At 36.2% G+C, this 24703-nt stretch overlaps 1 protein-coding gene across 3 annotated transcripts in view; it reads right to left on the reverse strand.

Moving 5' to 3' along the window:
* The window catches only part of mylk4b (myosin light chain kinase family, member 4b), a 26702-nt gene continuing 1999 nt past the window's right edge, over positions 1–24703 (reverse strand). The window contains exons 2-16 of one of the 3 annotated variants that reach the window (XM_043220015.1): positions 22670–22733; positions 19503–19737; positions 7614–7701; positions 7081–7438; positions 5897–6138; positions 5675–5780; positions 5207–5300; positions 3105–3214; positions 2869–3010; positions 2697–2767; positions 2480–2608; positions 2245–2397; positions 2059–2137; positions 1308–1356; positions 1–1049 (exon numbers count right to left, since the gene is read on the reverse strand). In XM_043220015.1, coding sequence (XP_043075950.1) covers positions 1312–1356; positions 2059–2137; positions 2245–2397; positions 2480–2608; positions 2697–2767; positions 2869–3010; positions 3105–3214; positions 5207–5300; positions 5675–5780; positions 5897–6138; positions 7081–7438; positions 7614–7701; positions 19503–19634 — 1749 coding nt within the window. In that variant the 5' untranslated portion in view covers positions 19635–19737; positions 22670–22733 and the 3' untranslated portion in view covers positions 1–1049; positions 1308–1311. Of the gene's footprint in view, positions 1050–1307; positions 1357–2058; positions 2138–2244; positions 2398–2479; positions 2609–2696; positions 2768–2868; positions 3011–3104; positions 3215–5206; positions 5301–5674; positions 5781–5896; positions 6139–7080; positions 7439–7613; positions 7702–8510; positions 9148–16929; positions 17407–19502; positions 19738–22669; positions 22734–24703 lie in introns of those variants that run through there. The other 2 variants (XM_043220014.1, XM_043220013.1) reach the window with 2 other exon arrangements.

Consider the following 24703-nt stretch of genomic DNA (forward strand, 5'->3'; position numbering starts at 1 on the left):
AATACTATTTTGTCAAAGCATTTCAAGTAAACATCAGAAAAGGTGATCAAAGCAAAACAGTATATTTATATATAGAACCACACAAAAACACACAATACAATTGTAGGTAGTGTTCTGTTTTTTTCGTTTGCCTTCATGGAAGGTGAGATGTGTGCTACAAAGAGAGGGAGTGAGCAAGACCAAAAACAGCCAGTCTTGAAGCTAGTGTCCCAGTCTCAAATTTCCAACTTAAATAAAAAATGAAAACAAAAACACAATGAAGTGTGAGATCAGCAGCATGACTTAAGAATTTTGCACAATACATTTGCCCTAAGGGAAACCCTCTAAATTACATGATTGAAAAAAAAATGTTGTAAGTGAGAGGTGCATTTGGGTGGTTATTTGTATCACATAACAGTAGCTACATGCACGCATACAAACTCCAAACTCTGACATTTAGACTTTCTAATAATAAGCAGAAATGACATAACATTCAAAAAAATTATAGATCTTTTGCAGGATTTTGACATTGAGGGTGCTAAAGTTTCAAGTGTAAAATACAGTACCATTTTCTGTGTGTATCCTAATGCCTTCACAAATTACGTGAACGAAATGTTACCATAAACCAGTGATGTACAGAATATTACCATAAGACTCAATATATTTGTGCGTATAGAGTGTGAATGAAAATTTCTGTTGCACTCTCAGTCATTCACATACTTCCTCCAGTCCTGGCCTATTATAAAGTGTGCATACAAGACCAACTCACCGTAAATGTACTGTATACTACTTTTTCATAAGACGACAACCACCAGACGAACCAGGACCGAAGCACAGGGGAAGTTAGAAATAGAGCCATTAATGGTTAACATTTTACATTCTATCGCAAGGGGAGAGCTGTAATTTTAATATGCTGTATGCTGTTTGAACCTAAGGTTGAGGTAAGTCGGTAATAGACATTGCACAGTTCAGTATTTGACTGCAATATTAAACAGGTGTTGAGTAGATGTTCAGGTACAACAGTATTGGTCCAGTGTGTCACCAAGGCATCAGAGGAGCCTGTATCACTTCTGCAGGAAACATTACATTAAATTACTTTTTTAACATTTAGAGGGACAGTCCACCAACACATTTATTTTGTCATCATTTACACTTCCGTATAACCTCCTTTCTTCTGCAGAACACAAAAGAAGTAAGAGAACCTGTTATCACATATCTTCTTTTGTGTTCTGAACTAGAAAGGCATACGTGATTGGAACGACATGAGAGTGAGTAAACGATGACACATCTTTCATTTTTAGGTGAAATTTCCAAGTTATGCATCTTACGTGTTTATCCCTCTGGAGGAGGGGCATGAGAAGAGTGACACTTGTTTTTCTGTGAGAGAAACAGGTTCATAATTATAATTTGCATTACAATATATATAACATATAATTAGAGTACAATATATTTATTTTCTCAATTCTTTTGAACATGCAAAATGTACATTTATTATATGTTGCTACATTTGTTTGCCTCCCTGTGTCCACATGCTGTATTTTACTGCAGATATAATTCTCAATTAAAATTTTCATTTATATATTTTAAGGTTTCTGTTGTCAGATGACGGAATGAAAATGAAATAGCAATTGAAACGCAACCCTTTAAGACTACAATAACCAGCTCTACATTCCAAGATGTTAATCTGCGCAAAAATCCTGATGTATAATTCGGTTATACTTGCATGCAAAATTGGAGACGCAACATATCTGAGTTTTAAAAAACATGACTCGCTGAACAGAGCAGCGGGAAAGAGACCTTTGTGCATCATATTTTCAATTGCTACGAGCAGGATACACAAGAAGCACGTTCAGCTCGGACACGGTTGTCGTGGTAATAAACGCTGTTAACAGAATTTACTTGTATATAAAAAGTCTCGCATCTTGTATATAAAAAGTATTTTAGGTGGCCCTTGGCTTTTGAGTGACAGAGGCAGTAACCCTACCGTTGTATAATGGATAAATCCGCCCCTGATTTTTAATTTGCATTATTATGTTACTACTGCACTCATTTAGCCATAAAATGAAAGCTGTTATTAACCTTATGGTGTAGACGGTAGTGAAGTGTTCGGTCTGAAAGCCATGGGTGTTTCAGGGACTGGGATGCACTCATTCTCCAACTGCACAAAAAAAGAGACTTGCATTAAAATACAAACACCCGGGTAACCTTTCAGAACTAAACATAGAGGATTTGTCAAACTTAGACAACCTCCTGGGACACACAAACCTTTTGCTCTTCACAAGCAGGCGTGTGATGAAGTCTTTGGCCTCCTCCGAGATGTCGGCAAACTCTGCTTCTTCAAAACTCCACTGACATGCCAGGATATTATTTAGCGTCTCATTATCATCCTCACCCAGGAACGGAGACAAACCACTGAGCCTACACGTGCAAACACAATTACGTTTCACAAATCTCTCTCTTTTTTGCATGCATGACTTTTGACTGGTGTCTATGGACTCACAGCATGTAAGTGATGACTCCTAAACTCCACATATCAGTCGGAAATGAGACAAATTCATAGTTGATGACTTCAGGAGCCAGGAACTCGGGTGTCCCAAAGTTCACCCTCAGCTTTTCCCTGGGTTTATATCTGAAAGGAAGATAAAAAAAAAACTGACTTGATAAAAACAGCAGACACATGACACAGTGTAAACACGGACACGGAAACAAACACTAACCTCCTTGCAAGGCCAAAGTCAATTATCTTCACCTTGTTTGTTTGTCGACTGACACAGAGAATGTTTTCAGGCTGTTGACGGAGCAAACACAGCTATCTCAGATGTCTCGTTCTTTTTATGCAGAACTACAAGCCGTTAAAATGCACTTCATTGACAAGAATGCGTTTGGTACCTTTAGGTCAAGGTGTAATATGTACATCTTGTGCATATACTGGAGGCCTTCGCTGATCTGTCTGATGAACAGCACTGTGTCCAACTCGGTCAGCTTGTAGTTCTCATCTATGATCCGGTCAAACAGCTCTCCACCATCAACACTAGGGGGTACACAGGGTACACAAAGCGTGAATGAGATTCAGTGAGTGAGAGAGGTGTTGGAGAGTTTTTCGATGTGATTTTGCGTGAACTTACTACTCCATCACTAGAATGATTTCGTGTCGAGATTCAAAGGCGGCGTAGAGCTGGATCAGATTGGCATGATTCAACTGGTTCATCACTTCAATCTCACATTTTACTACCTCCTGACACGCACAAAACACAAACACATTTATTAGGTCTTAAAGCAGTGATTCTAGGACCAGTCTTGATATGAACTGAAAACTGAAAATGTTAATAAAAGTAAGGCTGAAAGAAAATACGATATGCATTTCTATACAGACGTGGACAAAATTGTTGGTACCCTTGGTCAATGAAAGAAAAACTCACAATGGTCACAGAAATAACTTTAATCTGACAAAAGTAATAATAAATAAAATTCTATAAATGTTAACCAATGAAAGTCAGACATTGTTTTTCAACCATGCTTCAACAGAATTATTAAAAAAATAAACTCATGAAACAGACCTGGACAAAAATGATGGTACCCCTAACTTAATATTTTGTTGCGCAACCTTTGAGGCAATCACTGCAATCAAACGCTTCCTGTAACTGTCAATGAGACTTCTGCACCTCTCAGCAGGTATTTTGGCCCACTCCTCATGAGCAAACTGCTCCAGTTGTGTCAGTTTGAAGGGTGCCTTTTCCAGACTGCATGTTTCAGCTCCTTCCAAAGATGCTCAATAGGATTGAGGTCAGGGCTCATAGAAGGCCACTTTACAATAGTCCAATTTTTTCCTCTTAGCCATTCTTGGGTGTTTTTAGCGGTGTGTTTTGGGTCATTGTCCTGTTGCAAGACCCATGACCTGCGACTGAGACCAAGCTTTCTGACACTGGCTAGTACATTTCTCTCTAGAATTCCTTGATAGTCTTGAGATTTCATTGTACCCTGCACAGATTCAAGACACCCTGTGCCAGACGCAGCAAAGCAGCCCCAGAACATAACAGAGCCTCCTCCATGTTTCACAGTAGGGACAGTGTTCTTTTCTTGATATGCTTCATTTTTTCGTCTGTGAACATACAGCTGATGTGCCTTGGCAAAACTTCGATTTTTGTCTCATCTGTCCACAGGACATTCTGAAGCTTTGTGGCTAGTCAACATGTAGTTTGGCATATTCCAGTCTTGCTTTTTATGATTCGTTTTCAACAATGGTGTCCTCCTTGGTCGTCTCCCATATGTAGTCCACTTTGGCTCGGATGGTGCGATCTGACACTGATGTTCCTGAGCATGAAGTTCACCTTGAATCTCTTTAGAAGTCTTTCTAGGCTCTTTTGTTACCATTCGGATTATCCGTCTCTTAGATTTGTCATCTATTTTCCTCCTGCGTGCCACGTCCAGGAGGTTGGCTACAGTCCCATGGATCTTAAACTTCTGAATAATATGTGCAACTGTAGTCACAGGAACATCTAGTTGCTTGGAGATGGTCTTATAGCCTTTACCTTTAACATGCTTGTCTATAATTTTCTTTCTGATCTCTTGAGACAACTCTTTCCTTTGCTTCCTCTGGTCCAAGTGTGGTACACAATATCACCAAACAACACAGTGATTACCTGGAGCCATATATATAGGCCCAATGGCTGATTACAAGGTTGTAGACACCTGTGATGCTAATTAGTGGACACACTTGAATTAACATGTCCCTTTGGTCACATTATTTTATGTTTTCTAGGGGTACCATCATTTTTGTCCATGCCTGTTTCGTGAGTTTATTTTTTAAATAATTCTGTTGAAGCATGGTTGAAAAACAATGTCTGACTTTCATTGGTTAACATTTATAGAATTTTTATTTATTATTACTTTTGTCAGATAACAGTTATTTCTGTGACCATTGTGACTTTTTCTTTCATTGACTGAAGGGTACCAACAATTTTGTCCACGTCTGTAGATGTAAAATGTTTATAAAAAATAAGAAAAATGACAAAAGCTATAACCACACATAACCACGTTAATGAAACGTAAACTAAAATGAAAATAAAATGAAAAATAAAAAGTTAATTCTAAATATTAATAAATAATATAATAGTGTACATGTAATACTAAAAATGCTCCAAAAATAAATTGGCAGATTAAAAACGATAAATGAAAAGCACTACTTTAAAGTCGAGATGTCTTAAAATGGACACACAGGTGTATTTACCTTCTCTTTCTGACTCCTGGCTTTAATGATCTTGGCTGCTAATATAAGGCCAGAAGATTTCTCAACACATTTGTGCACCATGCCAAAGCGTCCTCTATTAAAATCAAAATAAGCCATTAAAAAACACACACACATTTAAAAATCACACAATAGGAAAATGTTTAATTCTCACATTCTTTTGAATACTGCAAGGGAGGTTGACTGTAGTCTCCTCCTGTCTCTAGGTATTTACTTTCACTAAGGGCTAAAAATATTCAGCATGTCTTACTCTCTCAACGTCTTTCTTCCCCCACCCCCCATCCCAACACACACCTGTCTGTCACTTTCATGCCCTTGTGTATCATGTGTCCTGTAAGCTCTTAAAATGCTTAGCAATCTTATGCCATGGGTTTAGTGTCACAGGCATCCTACTTTAAAAATTCCTTTTATGTAAACAAACAGAATATAATATGACGCAAGATAACTCACCCTCCAAGTACTTCCTCTTTATTGATCGTGTAGTAACTTGTAATCTGGTGGGTTTTGGTCGACACTAGACGGTGCTCAAATGGCGCAGGTGGAGGAGGGGAAGTATCTGTATAAAAAAAAAAAAAAAAAAAAAAAAAAAAAAAAAGGAAATTAACTACAAAAAGGAAAATATATTATTTAAAGTTATTCTTAGACTATACAACAATTTTTAGTTTTTTTTACCAATGACATATTCGTCAGTGACTGGCTCTGCATCTTTCCTCTCCTCCTCTGTCCCCTCCTCGGGTCTCTCTAGTCCCGCCTCTGCGGCTTCAAGTCCTGCTTCCCCTTCCTCCTTCAATTCTTTATCCGCATCCTCCTCCACCTCCTCCTCCACCCGACTTTTCTTAAGTTCATCTGTTAGATTCTCATCAGTAACATGCCTCTTTGTGCTGTAAGAGGCATTTTCCAGATTCTCCTCACAGCTACATGAATATATAAATGAAAAGAGATGCATAAAATATAAAATATCACATCTTATATCGTATCTTAGTACCTTATTACATTTTAAAAGATAATTCATTATATAAATCCATCATATTATGAAGTTTTCAAATGTATATTGTGGATAATTTTTGTTTTTTATTCAGTTACACTTTTTTTAAGTTTGAGATCGTTATGATCGGTATTAATGAAATTAAGTAAATATGTTTTATTCAGCAAGGACACATTAAATTGATCAAAAATGACAATGATGTAAAAACCATATAGGCGTGGTTTCAGACAGGGTTTAGCCTGAGCCAGAATTAGGCCATAGTTAAATTAGGACATTTAAGTAAACATGCCTTAGAAAAAAAAGCAAAGGTGCTGACATGTTTTAAGATCAGTTTATTTCAGCAAGTTCATCAAGCTGAAACAGCTCAGATTTACATTTTAATCTTCAATTACTTTTAATTTTCAACATTTTCAACAATAGCAAGAAATGTTTCAGAATATCAGAATGATTTCTAAAACTTTAGCTTTACCACCACAAGAATACATGTAATTTTAAAATATATAAAACTTTTATTTGAACAAACAGATAACTCTTTTTTTTTTCAAAATTCATGCTCATTTGTTACGTTATCATATTTTTATGTTTTATTGTGTTAGTTAGCTGTATTACTGGTTATTTTTTATCCTATCCAGTTTGAGGTTAATTAGAATGCAAAATAATAAAAAAAGATTTTAAAAAAATTAAAAAACAAAGTTATAATTTTTTTATTCTTCACTTTAACACGTTACTGTTTTTAATGTATCAAATAAATGCAGCCTTTTGGAGAATATTTCATAAATTTTAATACATAAAGTCAATACATTGTAGCATATTCATTTTAACCAAATTCGTATAGCAAAGTCATTTGCTGAACATAATATCCAGGACGTACCTTTCTGGTTCGACTGTAATGCTTTCATGTGTCTGGCCAGATGAGTTCAGAGCAGCTAGCTGGCCTTCGTCAGATAACCTTAAAGCCTCTTCTTGTTTTACCTTTTCATCTTCCTCCTTTTTATCCTCCTCTTTTATCTGTAATAATTCAGCAGCAGTTTCTTGCTCTCGGGCCTCTTCTTCCACTGCATCCCGTTGTTTGTCGTCTTTTCTTTCCCTATGTTTCTCTCCTTCTTGCTCTTCTTCAATAAGATCCAGATGTGCAGCTGTGCTGACTGTGGTCTCTGCCGTGCATTGAGAAAGCTGATTGTTCTGTTGGTTGAGCTTCTGCACTTCTTCAAAACCAGCCTGGACTAAGTCTTGAAGGAGGGGAAAAGAAATTAGTACAAAGAAGAAAATAGTAGAAACGGAAAAAAATAATGAGCAAAAGATTCTGTCAAATATGTCTTTGTTTGAAGTCTATTTACAGATTCAAATTAGATTTTCAATGTGACCTCTGGCTTTTAAACTCTCCTGTGTTTTGTCCCCCCTTACCCGATGCATCCAGTGGTTTCTTTTTCTTCTGGGTTTTTAAACCTTTTTGGTACACTTTAGATTTCTCCTTCCCATCCTTTTCTCTGAACTAGATAGAGAAACAGAAACAACAGCAGAGAACGTGAAGAGGAACTCTATTAGAAAATATGATCAGGACAAAGATATAACTATCAATGAAAAGTGTAAGTATATGGTCACAAGCAAAGTGCCTTAATAATACATTGTAAAAAAAAAACAAAACAAACCAAAAAAAACAAAACATGATCATCATTTATTAACACTCCTTGAAATAAAAAAAAACACCTGCTTTCTGTGACACATACATGCATTCAAATGCTCTGAGCTGCTAATGCGCAATCAATCTGATATTTCTGATCACACAATCATCTGCTATGAGCTGAATGCACAGTTGTGTCCTTGAGCAGCTACTGGGATCAGTCATGTCATCAGTCAATCTGTTTTAGAAATGGCTCAAGCTAATGACAAGGACAGTGAACCTGGCAACCCATGTTCAGAAAAAAGAACAGACACACACACACACGCACACACACGCACATATTTATACACGCTTTTTTGTTTTCAATATTTTTCCAAAGATAAAGAACAAACTTCACACAACATAAAAAGCAAATGGGAACAGTTCATGAGATATAAACAGACAAACAAAAAAAAAAACCGAACAAATATGCAATATTTCCTCTATTGCACCTAATTCAACTTTTGTTCAACAATAACCTTGCTAATTTTGCACATGACTGTTTGTATAGGCCTAGTGAATCATTGCGTTTTTGTTCATGTTCCTGGCTCATTCATTCACTGTAGTTTGTAAGTGTTTTCATCAGCGTCCAGATGAGTAATTTCAAACAATGTATCAGTGCAGAAAACATCTAAACTCACCCTGCTGCTGGATTTTGGGTGTGTGTTTTTCAAAAGATCGGCCAATCTTGAGTGTTTCAACGCTTCGGCGACAAAACTGACCACCTGCTGGATGCCGCTGACCAGTCGCTCCAAAGCATCGAGCCGCTGATCCTGTTGTTCCTCCTTATCTCGAACAGTTTCTATAACCACACGCACGTCGCACAACATCTGCTCCACGCTTCGTCCACCTGCAGTGGTGCCTTGATCTTGACCGATGGTATCCAGTCTTTTCAGGGACGCTTCCTGCAGGGCGAGGAGTTTGTCCATTTTATCACTCAGATCATTGACGTGTCCTTCGATATGTACGAGAGCAGAAGACGAGGAGGATTTTGATGAAGGCTGGCCAGCAATCGGCGAAGATGGACGCTTGTTTGAGGTAGAAAGCGAGGCTCTTCTTGCCGTGGCTCTTCCACCATTCGATCGTTTCTGAGCGTGAAGTGGTTTGGGATCGTAAACCCGAGCAAGAGACTTCACAAGATTAGAGCTCATGGTGACACTTTAAAACAAGTTTTGCGAATAGAAGTTTAGCTTGTTTTCTTCACGGCTTCTTGAAAGTGCGTCCCAAACTACAGTTCATTTGTTCTCTTGCTAACTCTCTGTATAGTGTCTTCAGCTTTCAAAGCCGATGCTTTTTATAGAGGTCAGCATGCTGCTTCTTATTGGCCGGTGTGTGAGTGGTCAATGTAATGTCACTGTTATCTTCAGGAGGAGGGGCTGCGGTGTGCGATTAGAGTGTGTGTGAATCCTAGAGCCAGGTGCGAAGAAAAAAAGAGCCTGACGGACTCAAAGAGTGACATATCACCAGCACTGGCAGATCTTTTTAATGTAAAGACTCCTGATCGATTGACAATCAGCACCTAAATAAAGCCACTGTGTTTATATGTTAGTGCACTGAACTCTGATCCCTTTGTTCCAGGCTACAGAATGCAATGAGCCACAATGAGCCAAGTGCAAATGTGTGACTGAACAAGAGCAGGTGCACACAGTTGAGTCTATTGAAAAGCTGGGACAGAATAGCTGTTGGGACACTGAAATGGCTCGGACTTCTATTTTCAACGTGGTTCCACTGACTTATTCTATGAAGTACTATATGAGCCTGAATTTGAACTGCATTAAAAAAAGAAAGAACGTTTTAGGAGCAAGGTTTATTGGTCTTTCTATTTCAAAATGTTAACGTTTAATCGGTTTATTTGTCTTTTCTTATTTTTATTAATCGTGAGGTTTACTGGCCTTTTTTGAGCAATTTTTCCTGAAAAAGCCAATTTTGCCTTTAGTATGAAAAAAACTAAAAAAGAAAATTCAATTATTGCTGTGATGTTTGTTCTCACAGTCACGAGAAGCTTAATATAAAGGTATGTTAAAATTGTAGTTTCCAATGATCTAAAAAAAGGCCTACAAATTAGTAGTAGACTTTATTCCAGTGGATTTGTTCCAGTTAAAAGCAGTAAGTATCATTTTGTGGCAACTGACAGTGTGCCACAGATGCTGTCAATAGAGTTTGAATGATTTTTCCTTTAAAGCTCACATAACACATGCAAGACCTTTTTCACACTGAACTATTGAACCGGCCAATAGTTGTCAATCTTCTCACAACACCTTCCTGTTTGCCTTGTCTACCCATTCTTTCAGTCGCATTAACACCCATAAGGAATGTGAATTTAATAAAGGAGCAGCTAAATTCATAGATTCACACAAGTAAAGAGAATGAAAGTAAGTTGAGACAATCCACAGACAGGTGCTACGGTATACTTTTACCATAAACACATCCTGCTAAACGCCCTTTTCACACGCTACACTGGAACCAGATAGCTTGTAAATATTAACAAAACAGCTAAGCGGAGGGACTGATAACATAGCTAAGGGTACGATAATCTTAATTTAGCCTGGATCGTTGTGGGCCACACTGTATGTGAGAGGCCGCCCCATTGAAAGCACACAGTTGATTGCTAGAAGAAGTAATGGTTTGTTTTCTGATTGGCTGATGTATAAATAGCTAGCCGCTGAACATTCAGTAATCTCGAGAGGATTGGTGGTGCCTTTGGTATGGGAACCTGATAATGTGAATTGAGCTCCACCGTTCTGACAACAAGAGCTTATAAAAAGGGACTAAGTGCTCACATTCCTTTGTGTGATGGATAGAGTTTGTGTACATACATACCAGACTGTGGGTATTTGTAATTTAATTACTGGTTACACAACCATCTAGCCTCATATGGAGATGGAACGAAGTGTCATTTATGAATACATGATTATATCGGAACGTAGGAAAGAATTTCATTGCACGGCACTCATGTTTCCTTAATGTCTTGAAAAGAGGCTGATAAACAAACAAAAATTTAATGAGACGAAACAGAAGGTAATTGCATCGCGTGCGTTACATAATGGGGTAACATGATATGACGGGCCTGAAGAGATGATCACAGATGGGCAAAGAGCTGGGGATTATATAGCGTGTAAAATATGTGCAGAATGACAAACAGAACTCACACAGAGACATAATTCGTACTTTAGCAGCTGCAGACTGATTGTATAAACTGTCTGACAGTCACAGCAGATGTCACATAACTTCAAATGCTGTTAAACACTTTACAGTAATACACAGATCTTAAAAACATTATCATTTAATATGATAATCACATAGTTTTTTATCATGATTTTAAGTTTGGTAAAATAGGTTTGGAGACTTTATAATTATTGTATAGATTTTTTAAAAGTTACATTTATAACAAAACCTGAAGTAAAATATGCAATGTTTCATTAATCAAAAAACAACTGCGGTATCTATAATGGAGTCAACTTTTTTATGTTAAAAGTTAAGTTAAGACTAGCTCTGAGTTTCAGCAATTAACATCCAAATCATAAACCAGGGCAAAATCTTGCCAAAAGTCACGTATTGTATTCCAAATATAAATGCTGGTAGATTTGACAGTACCCTAGTAAAAAAAAAAAAAAATACAGTTGAAATATATTCACGTCATACTAAGTATAGTTCAAATGATACTTAAAAATTGTGGCAAACTGTCAATTGTGCAAAACATATATAACTATATAATTAGTGCAAACTAAATATATAAGCATATATATATATATATGTAAATGTATTTCTGGAACACTTAGCATGAAATATATATATATATATATATATATATATATATATATATATATATATATATATATATATATATATATATATATATATATATATATATATATATATATTAGCCTACTCAATAGCAGAAATAAACTACTATAACTACTACTAAGTCATATCTGGTTACAAACATTCTTGAAATATCTTATTTTTTGTTCAACGGAAAAAATAAACCCACACAGGTTTAGAACAACTTAAGGGGAGGTACAGTAAATGCTGACAAAATGCTCTCTTTTAACTGCGAGAGTTAATGTGATCCGCCACAAGGGGGCAGAGAGAACATGTAGCCAGAAATCTACTAGGAACCTAACAGCAACATCAAGGAGGAGTATAAAACATCAATTCATGATTAAATGACAACTATTCAACTTAATAACAACATAATGTTTTTTTTGTCCTTGTAAAACAACCCTTCCCCCAGAACAACCAGTCTGAAGGTGATGACAGCCTGTAAAAGCAGACTTCTGTTGAATACCTCTTTAACTACCTGAAGAGACTGAGTGTCAATCACCTCTTTAATGCCTCAAAACTAATCCCCTTATAAATGTGTTAGATGCGTCATGCTGGCACAAGCGAGTGGAAATGTCTGCTCTAGCCAGAGAACGTGCATTTGCGTGTGTGATGAAGAACAAATGTACAGGTGTGACAGTAACTGTACACCAACAATGCAATCCTTACTAGAAACCGTAAGCAGAGACCTTTAAACCTTGTGGGTATGCATATATGTGCACACGTATGTGTCCACAGTGTGTCTGCTGCATCTCAATGTCAATGTATGCATATATAGAAAGAGCATGCGCAGGAGGCTATTTCAGGGTGGGAGGTAACAAAATGCTCCCCATCCCCTGATGGATTCCATCCTCTCTCACCTCCCTCCCTTTCCCTTCAAACTTGCCATCCCAGGAAGGTCACTGAGCGGTTCCCCTCCCCCTGTTCTCTCACTGCGTGTGTGTGTGTGTGTGAGTGAGAGTGTGTTTGGCACTGGCCGAGTGTGCGCACATGTTGACGTGAGGGAGTCCCAGGGAAACACTGATGAACTCACTTCAGGAGACGACAACAGCTGGACCACGTGTATTTACAGAGGATCCAACAGACCCTTCTGACTCCATTTTATGACTAACTTCCATCGTTTCTGTTATAAAATGGAATTAAATATTATTTTAACTTATTTTCCAGTAAAATATAAGAAAGGCTTTTTTTTGCTTCAAAATTCATTTTTAGAAGATATGTTTTAGTGACCATATATTAATTTAATATTATAATATAATTGATACAACATTAACATTACCCAGAAAGTTACCCAGTAGGCGATACATTTATTCAGTACAAAATGTAACTAATGTTTATGTTTAAAAAACAATTTGGTCAAATTAATTCAAGATATAGCGTGATATTATGTTTAATTAATACAAAATAGATTGATTAATAACCTTATTTTAAGCAACCGAACCACTGCCAGTATTAAACATCAGATAGACAGCTAAATAAAATAAAGCTTAGTTTCTTGTTGTTAAAAAAAACAACTCCATTTAAAGTTTTATGCAATGAATAACACAATAAAAGCCACGAAAACCTGTATTCAAAGACCTTAAGACATTTTATGAAATTAAATTTTACAAATCATATTTATATTATCCCAGAAAAGGTTAACTGAATTGTTTTACATCAACATGGTGATTATCATCTTTTTTTCTGTCTGAATAGGAAATATTATTATGTTTGACAGATTTAGTAATTAAAGTTAGTAGTAAGCAAAGTAGTAAGCTTTAATGGAAATCTGTAATTTAATACAATTACCTACACAGCTTATAACTTAGGTACTAATAATACTAAAATCTATAAAAAGATGACAAAGGTGTCAAAAGAATGCAGCTGATCTGATCACAGACAACCCGTCATTCTTCTACATGCATGAGTCCAAATTGCTTAAAATCAGCATCTGTTCATTTTAAAATAATTTATTCAATTAAAAGGTATGGGCATGGTTAAAGAGATATTTAATTAATTAAACGTATGAGATTAAAACAAATTTGATTTATTGATTAATATATAGACTGGGTTATTGTGCATTTACGCACATTTGTTTATTGGTGCCACTGAGACTTTTCCCCATTTAATCCATGACTGACAAATATGCAGTGTTTTTTAAAATGATTGTTAAAAGAATTTTTTTTTTTTTACCTGCCTATAGACCTAAAAGACGCCAGATGTCTTCTTCCTTGTCTTAAACAAAAAAGAAGACCATTTGAAGATCATTCAATCCACGACTGACAAATATATGCAATGTATTTTATGCAGTTTATTAGATTTGTAAATGATTGTTAAAACCGTGTAACTCAAACGAATGGAATTTTTTACATGTGCAGATACACAAATCTTAAGCCTATAGGCCTAAACGATGGCAGATGTCTCTCAATATGTATATGGTCACATGGGGACACCTGACACTTAACTAACAAGTCTGCAGTCTTTCATAATGCAGAGCTGTCGATATGAACCTCCCTCCCTCTTCAGCTCCTCAGACACCTCTAAATCAGACGCGAAGACAAGAAGACTTGACTTAAGCCAGAATTTTCACATTAGCACACGCTGTTCTTAACCAAGGGACAGATTATTTCAGCAGTTACACTATCATTTCTGAGCTTTTCCTAACAAGTCAACACTTAGTTTTACTTTATTTAAATTCAAGTAATATTTTTTTTGTTTTGCAAATTGAAAATAATTTTCCCATACCGTATGAAGGACACTTCTGAGTTCCCTGATTCTGTTATGCATTAAAGGCACAAATCCGACATTTACTTGTTTATCTTAAAATATGTAATCACTAAATTAATAACCTATCTAGTATTTGACATCAAATGTCTATGATGGTGATTTTTATCACATAATTTTTACAGTCTAAATGTAAAAATGTACCTATATCCCACATTGTTTACGCAAACAAGAATCTTGTTATTGCCGGATTTCTTTTTCTACAAAAAAAACAAAACAATACAAAATGCTTACAGTTCACCCAAAAGTGGTCATTTTGTTATCTCCAAGTTGTTCCAAACCAATATGAGTTTATTTCTTGTAATAAACACACAAAAAATATAGTTTGAGGAATGGTGGTTACCAAACAGCTGGTAGGCATTGACTTTTATTTAAATTTTTATCCTTACTATCCAAGTCAAGACATTCAACTTGAGGGTAAATAAATTGCATATTTTCATTTATTCCAGTAAACATGATTACCCAATAGAAATTAGTCAACTGAGGTTTTGGAGTGTCGTGTCTATCAAGGTTATACATTCACGTGATGTTGTTGTGCTACTCAGTCACAAACACTTATCATTTGTGGTTTAGAAACAAGCCACTTTAAGCTTATGAAGTGCATTTAGCAGTGAAAGAACCCATTTTGCTATATATGCATGCTGTCTGAGAGGCTGAGAGACTGAGCGCGGCCAGAGAAGTGAGTGCATGCAAAGTGCAAAAATCTGTTATTTTTGGCACTTTCTAGGCCGTGAACAGTTAAATACACACACACACAATACACTCAAAATGCCTATCTTTTCAAGCATCCCCTTAAACACAGTAGTTTAGACATTAGATGAAATCAAACAGCTGAGAAAGAAAACGCACATGTAACAGTATCTTGGAACCTTGGCAGCTCTTAAAGTGACAGCAGTTTAATATTCCTGCTATCTGTCATTCATGTTAATCACACAACAAAGGAGAGAAAAACTCTCACAAAGTCAAGACTAAATTACTTTTGTAACTTTAATATAAATTTAATTTACAGTGAAGAATATGCAGTTTTTTTAATATATTTCTATATACATTTCTTTATACAATGTATGTAGCACCTCTTATTATGTTTTCTGTTGCTTATATTTACTTTATTATTCTTATGTAATCACTGACGGATTACTTTTTTTTAGCAAGCTTGAGATTTTTTCTTTGTTTGTCTGTTTTAATTCATTGTATTGACACTGGTGACAAGATTTCCATAGTATCAAAAAATGTAGATATCATAAATACAATCATAATCATAAAGCAAAAACATCTATATCATTTCCGTCAAATTAAATTATTCATATTGTGATATAAGATATAAGATAAGAAATAACCCCATTCGGACCCTTTCAGGAGCACAATGGGAGGTCAAGTAAATGTTATTACTTTCCTTTATAATTTTTTTTAAAAAGACTAAAAAGCAATCAGTTAGCGTGACTTTATGACTACCGATAATGAGTCACAGTTATAATTACCTCATGCACTATAAGCAACGCTAATATTTGTGGCTGAGACACATGTTGTTCTGAATGCCACTTGGGTGGAATGGCAGATCACTGAAATTACAATGGTGTCAAAACTAACATAAGACAAGGAAGGCAGTCAGTCAGAGCTCACCTTCACTCTTTTTACGTGTGCTGCCTATACTTTTCTATGAATCGGCTGCATTTCACTCTGGATATTAGCAGTGAAGTTCAGTCATTTACATAATGTTGCTATTATAATTGTGACAGATTAGAAATGTATTAAGCGTGCGACACAAAACATGGGTGAAGTGCTCTTAATCTTAGTATTTTTGTTATAGTTGTGTTAGGCCTATTTCCATCACATCACTTACTCTATGGTAAGTCTAGCTTATTTACTTTCATATGGAAAAAAAGATTTGAAACCACACTGAGTAAATATTAAAACCACATTATGCACTTGTATTTTATATATCACGTTAAATCACCTGATCGTTTTTTAACAGTATCAACAAGTGAAACAAGGGCAAAGATAACCCAATTGAAATCAAATAAAAATGTACACTTCTATATACCAAGAGGAGTAACAAAATCCTCAATATCATCATACGTATATTTTGCTTTAAATTCTTTTTCTTCTGTGCATCAATATGTATCCATGCACTGCAGGTGTTTTCAGTTAAACTGTCAGATAAACCCCCAGTCTACTGATCTTCTCTATATATCTTAACTGACAACTTTAATCAATTTTCATTCATAAGAACATTATGCAATATTGCCCCATGACATAATGCTTAACAGTTACATATTTCATTAAAATCTAGTTAATTTAGTTTAACGTTTTAAGTTTTTTCTTGCACCTCAGAATGACCATCAGGAACCACATTAGGGTTTTATATAATTTACAGCTATTTGATTTAAGTCATCGCTCCGCATTCAATTCACGGTTTCATGCAAATACTATCGAATGGATTTGCACAAAATGAAATTTAGACGAAAAATGTTGTACCTGAATGTCAATAGATGCACTTTCTGGTGAACTGTCTCTTTTCCTCTTGTATGTAAATAAATTCCAAAATCGTCTCCATAGGATAGATGCAACCAAACACACACTTCCCACAATCCAAAGGTCCTTATCCTGCAAGAAGTTCTCCATGGCGCCTACATTCACACCCAGCAAGCCTCCTCACAACTGCAGTCTATTTTTTTTTTACTTTCTTTAACTTTGTCTTAGCAGTCTGTCTACTTCTCAATCTCTTTCTTTTAATTCCGGTCTGGTTGTTGACATGAGCAGTGCAGACGAGCTACAGATTGCGAAAGGTGGGCCGTCACAGCGAAGGAGAGATGTGGGTAAAGGGGAGAGAACGCTCCCCCTCTTCCATATAAGGAGCAGAACATCTGTCAGTCAGTGAGACAAGAGGTGGACAGGTGGAATTCTGGCTCCACGGCAAAAAGGAGGGCAGTTAGCAGAACTCGATGTATCCTTTAACGTTAGACACAGCAATTAAAGTGCTCACTCACACTCTCTCTCTCTCTCTCACACACACACACACACACACACACACAATGGAGTGAATGGCACATGGTCTGTATAATCTGACACATCCATATGTGAGCAGCATGCTCAGCATATCTAAGGCGCACTGATACTCCAAAGCATTTTAAAGAGAAATGGCAACTTGTCATAGATTCTCCACATGTGCGACTACTATAATCAGACTAGAGATATGCGCACGTGCTCGCTGACATTCAAACACACAGTCATAGCTATTCAAAACACCAAGGCTGTGTAATCACACTCACAAAGCGATAAGAGATATGTCGGGGTCAATCCGTAACAGTAGCGATCTGATTTAAATAGACTGCAGTTCTTGAGTTACTTCTTTCTGACTTTGCTTTGCATCCTATAGGTCACAATGCACAGCAATATAAAACAACAAGAATTTGTAGTGAATCTAAAATAGTAGTAATTGTTTTGACTGTGCGTGAAAAAAGTTAAGTATATATACATATTAGTACTGTAAAATTATTAACCGTGAATACAATTTTGCTTAAATATATCAATACACTTACAGGATACAGTATATCCATGTAACTATTTTCAAATGATTAAAACACATGTGATTAAAGCACATTAAAAGGTGAAAGGTCCAACCAAATATTTTGTATAATTAAATAAATAAATAAACAAACATCTTGTTATTATAAAACTGGGTTTCTTAATCCATCATCTGCCCAGTGACCAACATGTTTTTCTTTACTATGCTCACATACATAGAAATTGTGTTAAAACTGATTTCAGATCATCCGCAAAAACTTTAAATACACAATAAGCTATGTAAGCCATGTAAAACAACAAGCAGATAGATGTTAAGTGGGGATGTTAAGCATTCTAAAAAGGTGTGTTTAAAGGGATATTCCCACTCAACATTAATTTAAAAAAAAAAGCTAACCACATTAGTCTCAGATATCAGTGGTAAAATATTAGCATTGTCACAGGTGTAGTCGTGTGCACCACTGAGTCAGCACGCAATGCAGAAAAATATTACATGAATTGGCACCCCCTTCTGGAAGGATCCTAAACAACATGTTCCTGAATCAATATCCTTGTTGATCCTGAAACATCATTCCAATCAAACAATCAGAGGGATTTTTTAGGAAATCAGCTATCATTTCCCTCTGATTTTAGGAATTGTGATTTATGGACTGTAATATTCAGCCAGGATCAACAAAATATGTTTATCCAGGAACATTTTTCGGCAAAATCACGGTGACCGACAGTGAACACGTATACAGTGCCGCAGCACGTTTACGGTAGACTATACATGACCATGCTGCCTCTTTGAAAGTTGCTAAACGTTTTTGGGTGTGCTGGCATGTGTAAGTTGGACTGCGTGTTAATGTGTGCATGTGCAATCTCTATAAAAATATCCAGAAGTAGGTCATAGCTTGTAAGTGAAGACAGTATTAACATTTCAATGGAAAATTTAACTTCAAAGCGTTTGTTACTTTTTTCAAATAAACCGTGATACACAGACCACAGACAATAATGTCCTCATTTTAAAAAAAAAACAACCAAACAGGGAATTTCTTTACAGTTATGATGGTAGTTGATTGATGGGAATACAGCTCCCTCTATAGGGATATTCAAAGCAACACAACAAGCTTCACATAATTTACAAGCAACACTACCATTTAAACTTTTGGGATTGGTAGATTTCTTAATATTTTTGATAGAAGTCTCACCAAAGCTGCTTCTATTTTATCAAAAATAGAACAAAAAAGTGGTATTGTGAAATATTACTACAGGAAAAATACCTGTTTTCTATGTGAATATGTTTTAATTTCCTAATCATTCTAAAAGGTTTTTAAGAATAAATCATTATTATTATAAATGTTGAAAATAAATGTGCTATGTAATATACTTGTGGAAACATTGCTGAATAAAGTAATTCTTTCATATTAATTAAAAACTTTCTGGCTCCAACCATCAATCCTATGAGATGATGCACAACACAGGCTTGGCTTCTGAACAAAATATCTGTCAGTGTGTAAGTGTTTTGGAGAGTTTTGGAGAGTTACCTGCTCCAGGGTCTTTAGTTGGACATGCTTGAGCTCCCAGTAGCAACGCATTCTTTCTACTCGTTCAAGGTGGCCAAAAAATGCAAGTTGACCCATGCCAAGGTCCTTGACCCGTGATTCCTCTCCCTGCATGGCTCTGTTGTTATGAAATGCAGGTCATGGATGGGCAGCAGCTGTTTTACTAGACGTGGCACACACTTCCTTTTCTTGTCTGCAGTAAACTTCGTCTTCTGATCTAAAAACAGAGAAAAGTTCAACCAATCTATATATATATATATATATATATATATATATGGGGAAAACTTCAATAGGCCTTAAAAGCCAACTGATCCTGATACACAAGCTTTATTAGACTGACATTGCTTTTATCCACCTTATTTTGCAAGGTAACTACTGTTAATGTGTAGGATTTTCAGTTTAATAATATCATGCACATAGAGTAAATGGCTAGAAAATGAAGAAAGCTCAATAAACACTTAATAATGATAATAATGATAACATATACTACTTTGCCATCTCAAGCAGTTGCACATTCCTGAGGGAATCAGTTCAGAACGAAACGGCTCAGTGAATGATTCAGTGACTCAGAAAAACAGTTGCTGGATTCAGAACTGTATACCAGCATTTATCAGCATTTGCTTTGGGTTAAATGAATTAGTAACTCACACGTAAACAGTTTGACCTCACCTACTGGCTTAACAATGTAACTGCAGAAAGAGACATTGAAAACAGCAGCTAATATGCAGACTGATGGAAAACAGAGACATCATTTATTGATGGTGACAAAACTTCGCTTTTAGAATCTTATAGCATGCGTATATTATAGCTATTAAATTTTTTTACTTGCGATATTTGTTATTTGCTGGACTACATTACACACAAGAATAGATTAGTGATAATGTATAACATTTTGGGTGTATGAAAGCCATGGTTAGGTTGGGTCAGTGAGCAGGTGCAGGTCAGTGCTGAGGTCTGGGGTGGGCTGGGGTTAGCAGCTATAAGCAGCTTTATGAGAGTCAGGTGGTCAGTTTGTGCTTTTAACTTTAGCCACTCAGGCCAGGTGGTGGCACTCAACTTGAAAGACTATTCTCCATACATGGATAAAAAACATTATTATACCTGGTTTAAAAGTGTGACTACAATGACTAAAATGTGACTGTAAAAGATGCATGAGTCATAAATGTTTTAAAAAAAGTAGCCTACTGGAACTCGAAATGATGACTGAACTAAAAATACAGATTGCAATATAATATTTAAAAGAAGTCACTTGTTGTTTCACAGAACTCATCCTACAATTTATGCACCTAATCTGTCACCAATGATCTATGCTGCATTTAGACATAGCTCTACCTCAACGTACTCTCATAAGAACTAAGTGTGTTGTTCTCTTTCCAAGGGATCAGTTGAGATGCCATTCCGCTCATAGCACGCTGATCCATCTGCAAGCCCTGGGGTAACAGAAAGTCCTAGAGTGGAGTGATCCCCTTGAGGCTGGGACACCCCAGCAACAAGAACAACGCTCTATTTTCAAACCAGACACAAGCCTCAATCAGCTCTGGCGCCTGTGGTGAAGCATTATTCCCTATAATGACATAAGAATGTCGGTTCCTCTCTATTAGTTTGGGAGACCTTTTGTCACGCTGTATTTAAAGTTCACATTATGTCCATTTCCAATATGGCAGACACTGATATTTTGATACAGAGGGGGAACATGAAAAACTTGTGATTAGCAAATGTAAATTCTTAGTAGCTTTTTTCAACTTTTTTTTCCATTAATCATAATAATTGAGAATGTTGTTGCCTTTTTTTCTGAGATGGTGCATTGGGTGCGTGACTATGTCCACTGATCTGGCCTTGCTGTTATATTCTCTGGTGCAGTGTTACAGAGTCTCAATTAAAGGGCTTTGAACGGCTTATGCTGCAGAGATGAAAGGCAAACTTTCTTTCGGCACATCCCAAGACAATCTCGGTTCCCAAACAAAATAAAATGTTTGTGCCTGCACAAACGATGCCAGAGTTTGTTATATATTGTGCTTCGGCTCTGCACGTCAAGTTTGTGATGCTGATGTGCCCAAAGATCTCATCTGAGCGAGTAAGTCTTGAGTAGTTGCAAACAATGATGTTTTTTGTTTTATCATTATTACAAAAGTTCATCAGCTCTGCACCTTTGTGAATGAAATGCAACCAAAACAGTTTTAAGAGAATCAGCTTAAGTGGAAAGTGCACTTATTTTGCAGTCAAAGACCTTTATTTTGACTATTTAAATATGTAAATGAAAAAATATGACAGATGTAACCTACTTCCATCAGTTTTTATGAGTTTGCAAAATTTTAACAGCTTCATTTCATTTGTAAAAAAAGCAACATGTAATGTCTGTCAGACGTTACAGGACATGTTAACAGGACATTTAATTATTTTTGTAATCTGTGTAAGAAATGAACAGATTTTGTCTTAAATTATGTACTAAATGAAATGGACATGGTAACTAAACAGATTAGCTGTGGTTCTAGGGTTAAGATGTTCCTTTGATAGGGCCCTAAGAGAATATATCATTACGTGGGACCCCTAGCCAAGAACTCAGTGAAATTTTGGCAGCTTGTTTCTTGGAACGTCACTTCTTTGACGTCACTTCTTCTTAATTATTTTTGACTGACAGTTTTCACTTGCTAACATATGGTAGAGGAAATATTTGAGTTTGGAAGCTAGAAAAGATTGCTTTTTGCTCAAATAAAATGGGTTTTCATATGGGTTTAAATCTTAGTATCACAATCTATACGTTGAAATTTTCACGAAAAATTACAAATAGTCTGCTGTAATATAATTAAATACGATGACTTATAGTAGCTTGCAGAGACATTTTGTACTCATACACAGACGCACCAGGGAACTTTTAATCTCTGATCATATCAACACCATGACTTTTGCAGCTGCCTAATGGTAATAGCAGTGCAGTGTAAAATTACACATACTTCAATATACTTTTCACTTATACCAGTAGATTCAACACAAACATCTACCAACATACATGCATCTTGAACAAGTTTAAGTATTAATGTGACCGTTACATTCAATTAAAGCATATACGATTGCAGTACATATTACTAGGTTAGTGTTTTGCAGCATATTCGTAATACAGTACTGTGATACGTAATTTGGTTTCCACTTACATTTGATGAAGCGGGTTGGCAAGTCCTCCTAATTGAGGTCTTCCCTTTTCTCTTCCTTTTTTAGCTGTAAAACACAGTCTGTGTCAATGATGTTTAGCCATAAATCTGCGATCAGCCTCAGACATGGTGTCTTGTGCGCATAGTATACACTGTGTAAGTGGCACACAGTCAAACAGGCAAGGAGAGAGAGAGAGAGTCTGTGGGATGTGGGAATGGGTCAGCAAAGTCAGAGACGAGTCAAGTGTAAATGTGTGGTGGAGGTGGAGGGGTGTGGGGGGATAAGAGGAGCACAGGGAATGGGAAGGGGGTTAAACATGTTATTGTAAAGGGTGTGGAATTTCAGTGCCATGTGTTCTCCTTTCCTGTGTATATGTATGTGTTTGTGCGGAGGGTATGGGGGAATTCATGACTGTGAAAAACAACCAAAAAAACAACAAAGAAATGCTGTATCTATTAGATTTTAAACGTGTCAATTAAAAAAAAAAACATTTTTTATTAATCAAATAGCATAAGCATGGTCAAGGAGGAATTTATGCTGACCAGAAGTCAACTTAAGTTAGGTGAGTCAATACATATCTTTAAAGCAATTTTTTTTGAAGCCCCCTAGTTGGTTGAGGCTAGAAGGTATACAACTGTGACTACTGGAAATGCACACATCAATATTGCATACTTTTTGTAACACTGTATAGCAGTAATTACAAATGTTGCATTATTGAAAGAGGTAGGTTTAGGGTTGAGATAGGCGAAGACGGTATAACTACTAAAATACTAAAAGGTATAACATTTTATTTATTGTCACTTTCCCTACAGTTAAGTAGGTTGTAAGTACAGTAAATAGCCGTAGAAGTACGAATTGCAGAATTTCATAGCCGCTCACCAGTCACTTGTAAAAAAAGTCAGAATGATTTTAAAACTGATATTTAAAGCTTAAAATTGCTTTAAGGTTGTTTTAAGTATTAATGGTTTAATTCTATTGAAAGGTTTGAAAGGATATTTTTCAATACTACAAATAGAGATAATTCAGTCTGAAGAGCCCACTCACTGACTTTTGAAGTCTAATAAACCTTTGTCTTGTCACTCATATTATTTATAGCCTTCAGCTGTGATTGAACCATCAGTGAGAAACCACCCCATGGACTAAGTCTTTAAGACTTAAATGTGCCCTATTTTTGCCGCAGCACTGTTTCGATAATGCTGTTCGAGGTAGAGGTCAAAAAGGCAATATGGCGAATCGACATCTGCAGATGAATAAGAATTGATCTACTAGTAGTGACTTTGAGAATGACAAAACTAGTGGGAAAGACCACCAGACAGAACCAGATCAAATTCAGTTTTTCTTGGCTTATTTGAAACAGTTCAACAGGTGATGATCTCTTCTCACACCATGGCCCTCTAGTAAAAGCTATAAAGATTCCTTTATTGTGTTGGAATATAGGTTAGCTATGCTATGGGCTGGCACTTGTGCTGTATATATGATGGATTGTGTTCTCATGAAAATAGCAGGATCAAAGTCAAACTGCAGCTGCCCTTGTCTTTTCATAAACTTGTGTGAGCATGTACTACATTCTGACGTTTATAGCCACGTAACAAAAACTCAACTTTTAAAATTGTCCATTTATAATAATGATTATTGTAATTAATGTTGTTTTATAATAATTTTTGCATTCTTTATGCTCGCAACATCACTTCTACGGTTGCTTTGGGAATGAGGTCAAGGAAAGTGCATGTCTGAGTGTATCTCTCTCTGTCTGTGTTGGTCGGGTAAGTGTTTCAGTACATTTGCAGATGTTTGGTCCACTCAGGAAGCTGTGTGTGTGCCTGCCTGTCTGTCAGCCACAGAGCAATGTTACACACAGTATTTTCATAGCCACCATTCCCCTCTTGCTTCCAGAGAGCCACATTATACTCTTTAGTCCATCCTTTTCTGTTCTCTTATATGCACATACTCACACATTAAGTTAGGTATCTAAATGAAGGCATACATTGCTTCGTATGAAGCTAATTGCAACGCAATAGTTTTAACTCTTGCAGAAT

This window comes from Puntigrus tetrazona, chromosome 20 (genome assembly GCF_018831695.1).
Source record: "Puntigrus tetrazona isolate hp1 chromosome 20, ASM1883169v1, whole genome shotgun sequence".
In the NCBI taxonomy this organism is placed as follows: Eukaryota; Metazoa; Chordata; class Actinopteri; order Cypriniformes; family Cyprinidae; genus Puntigrus; species Puntigrus tetrazona.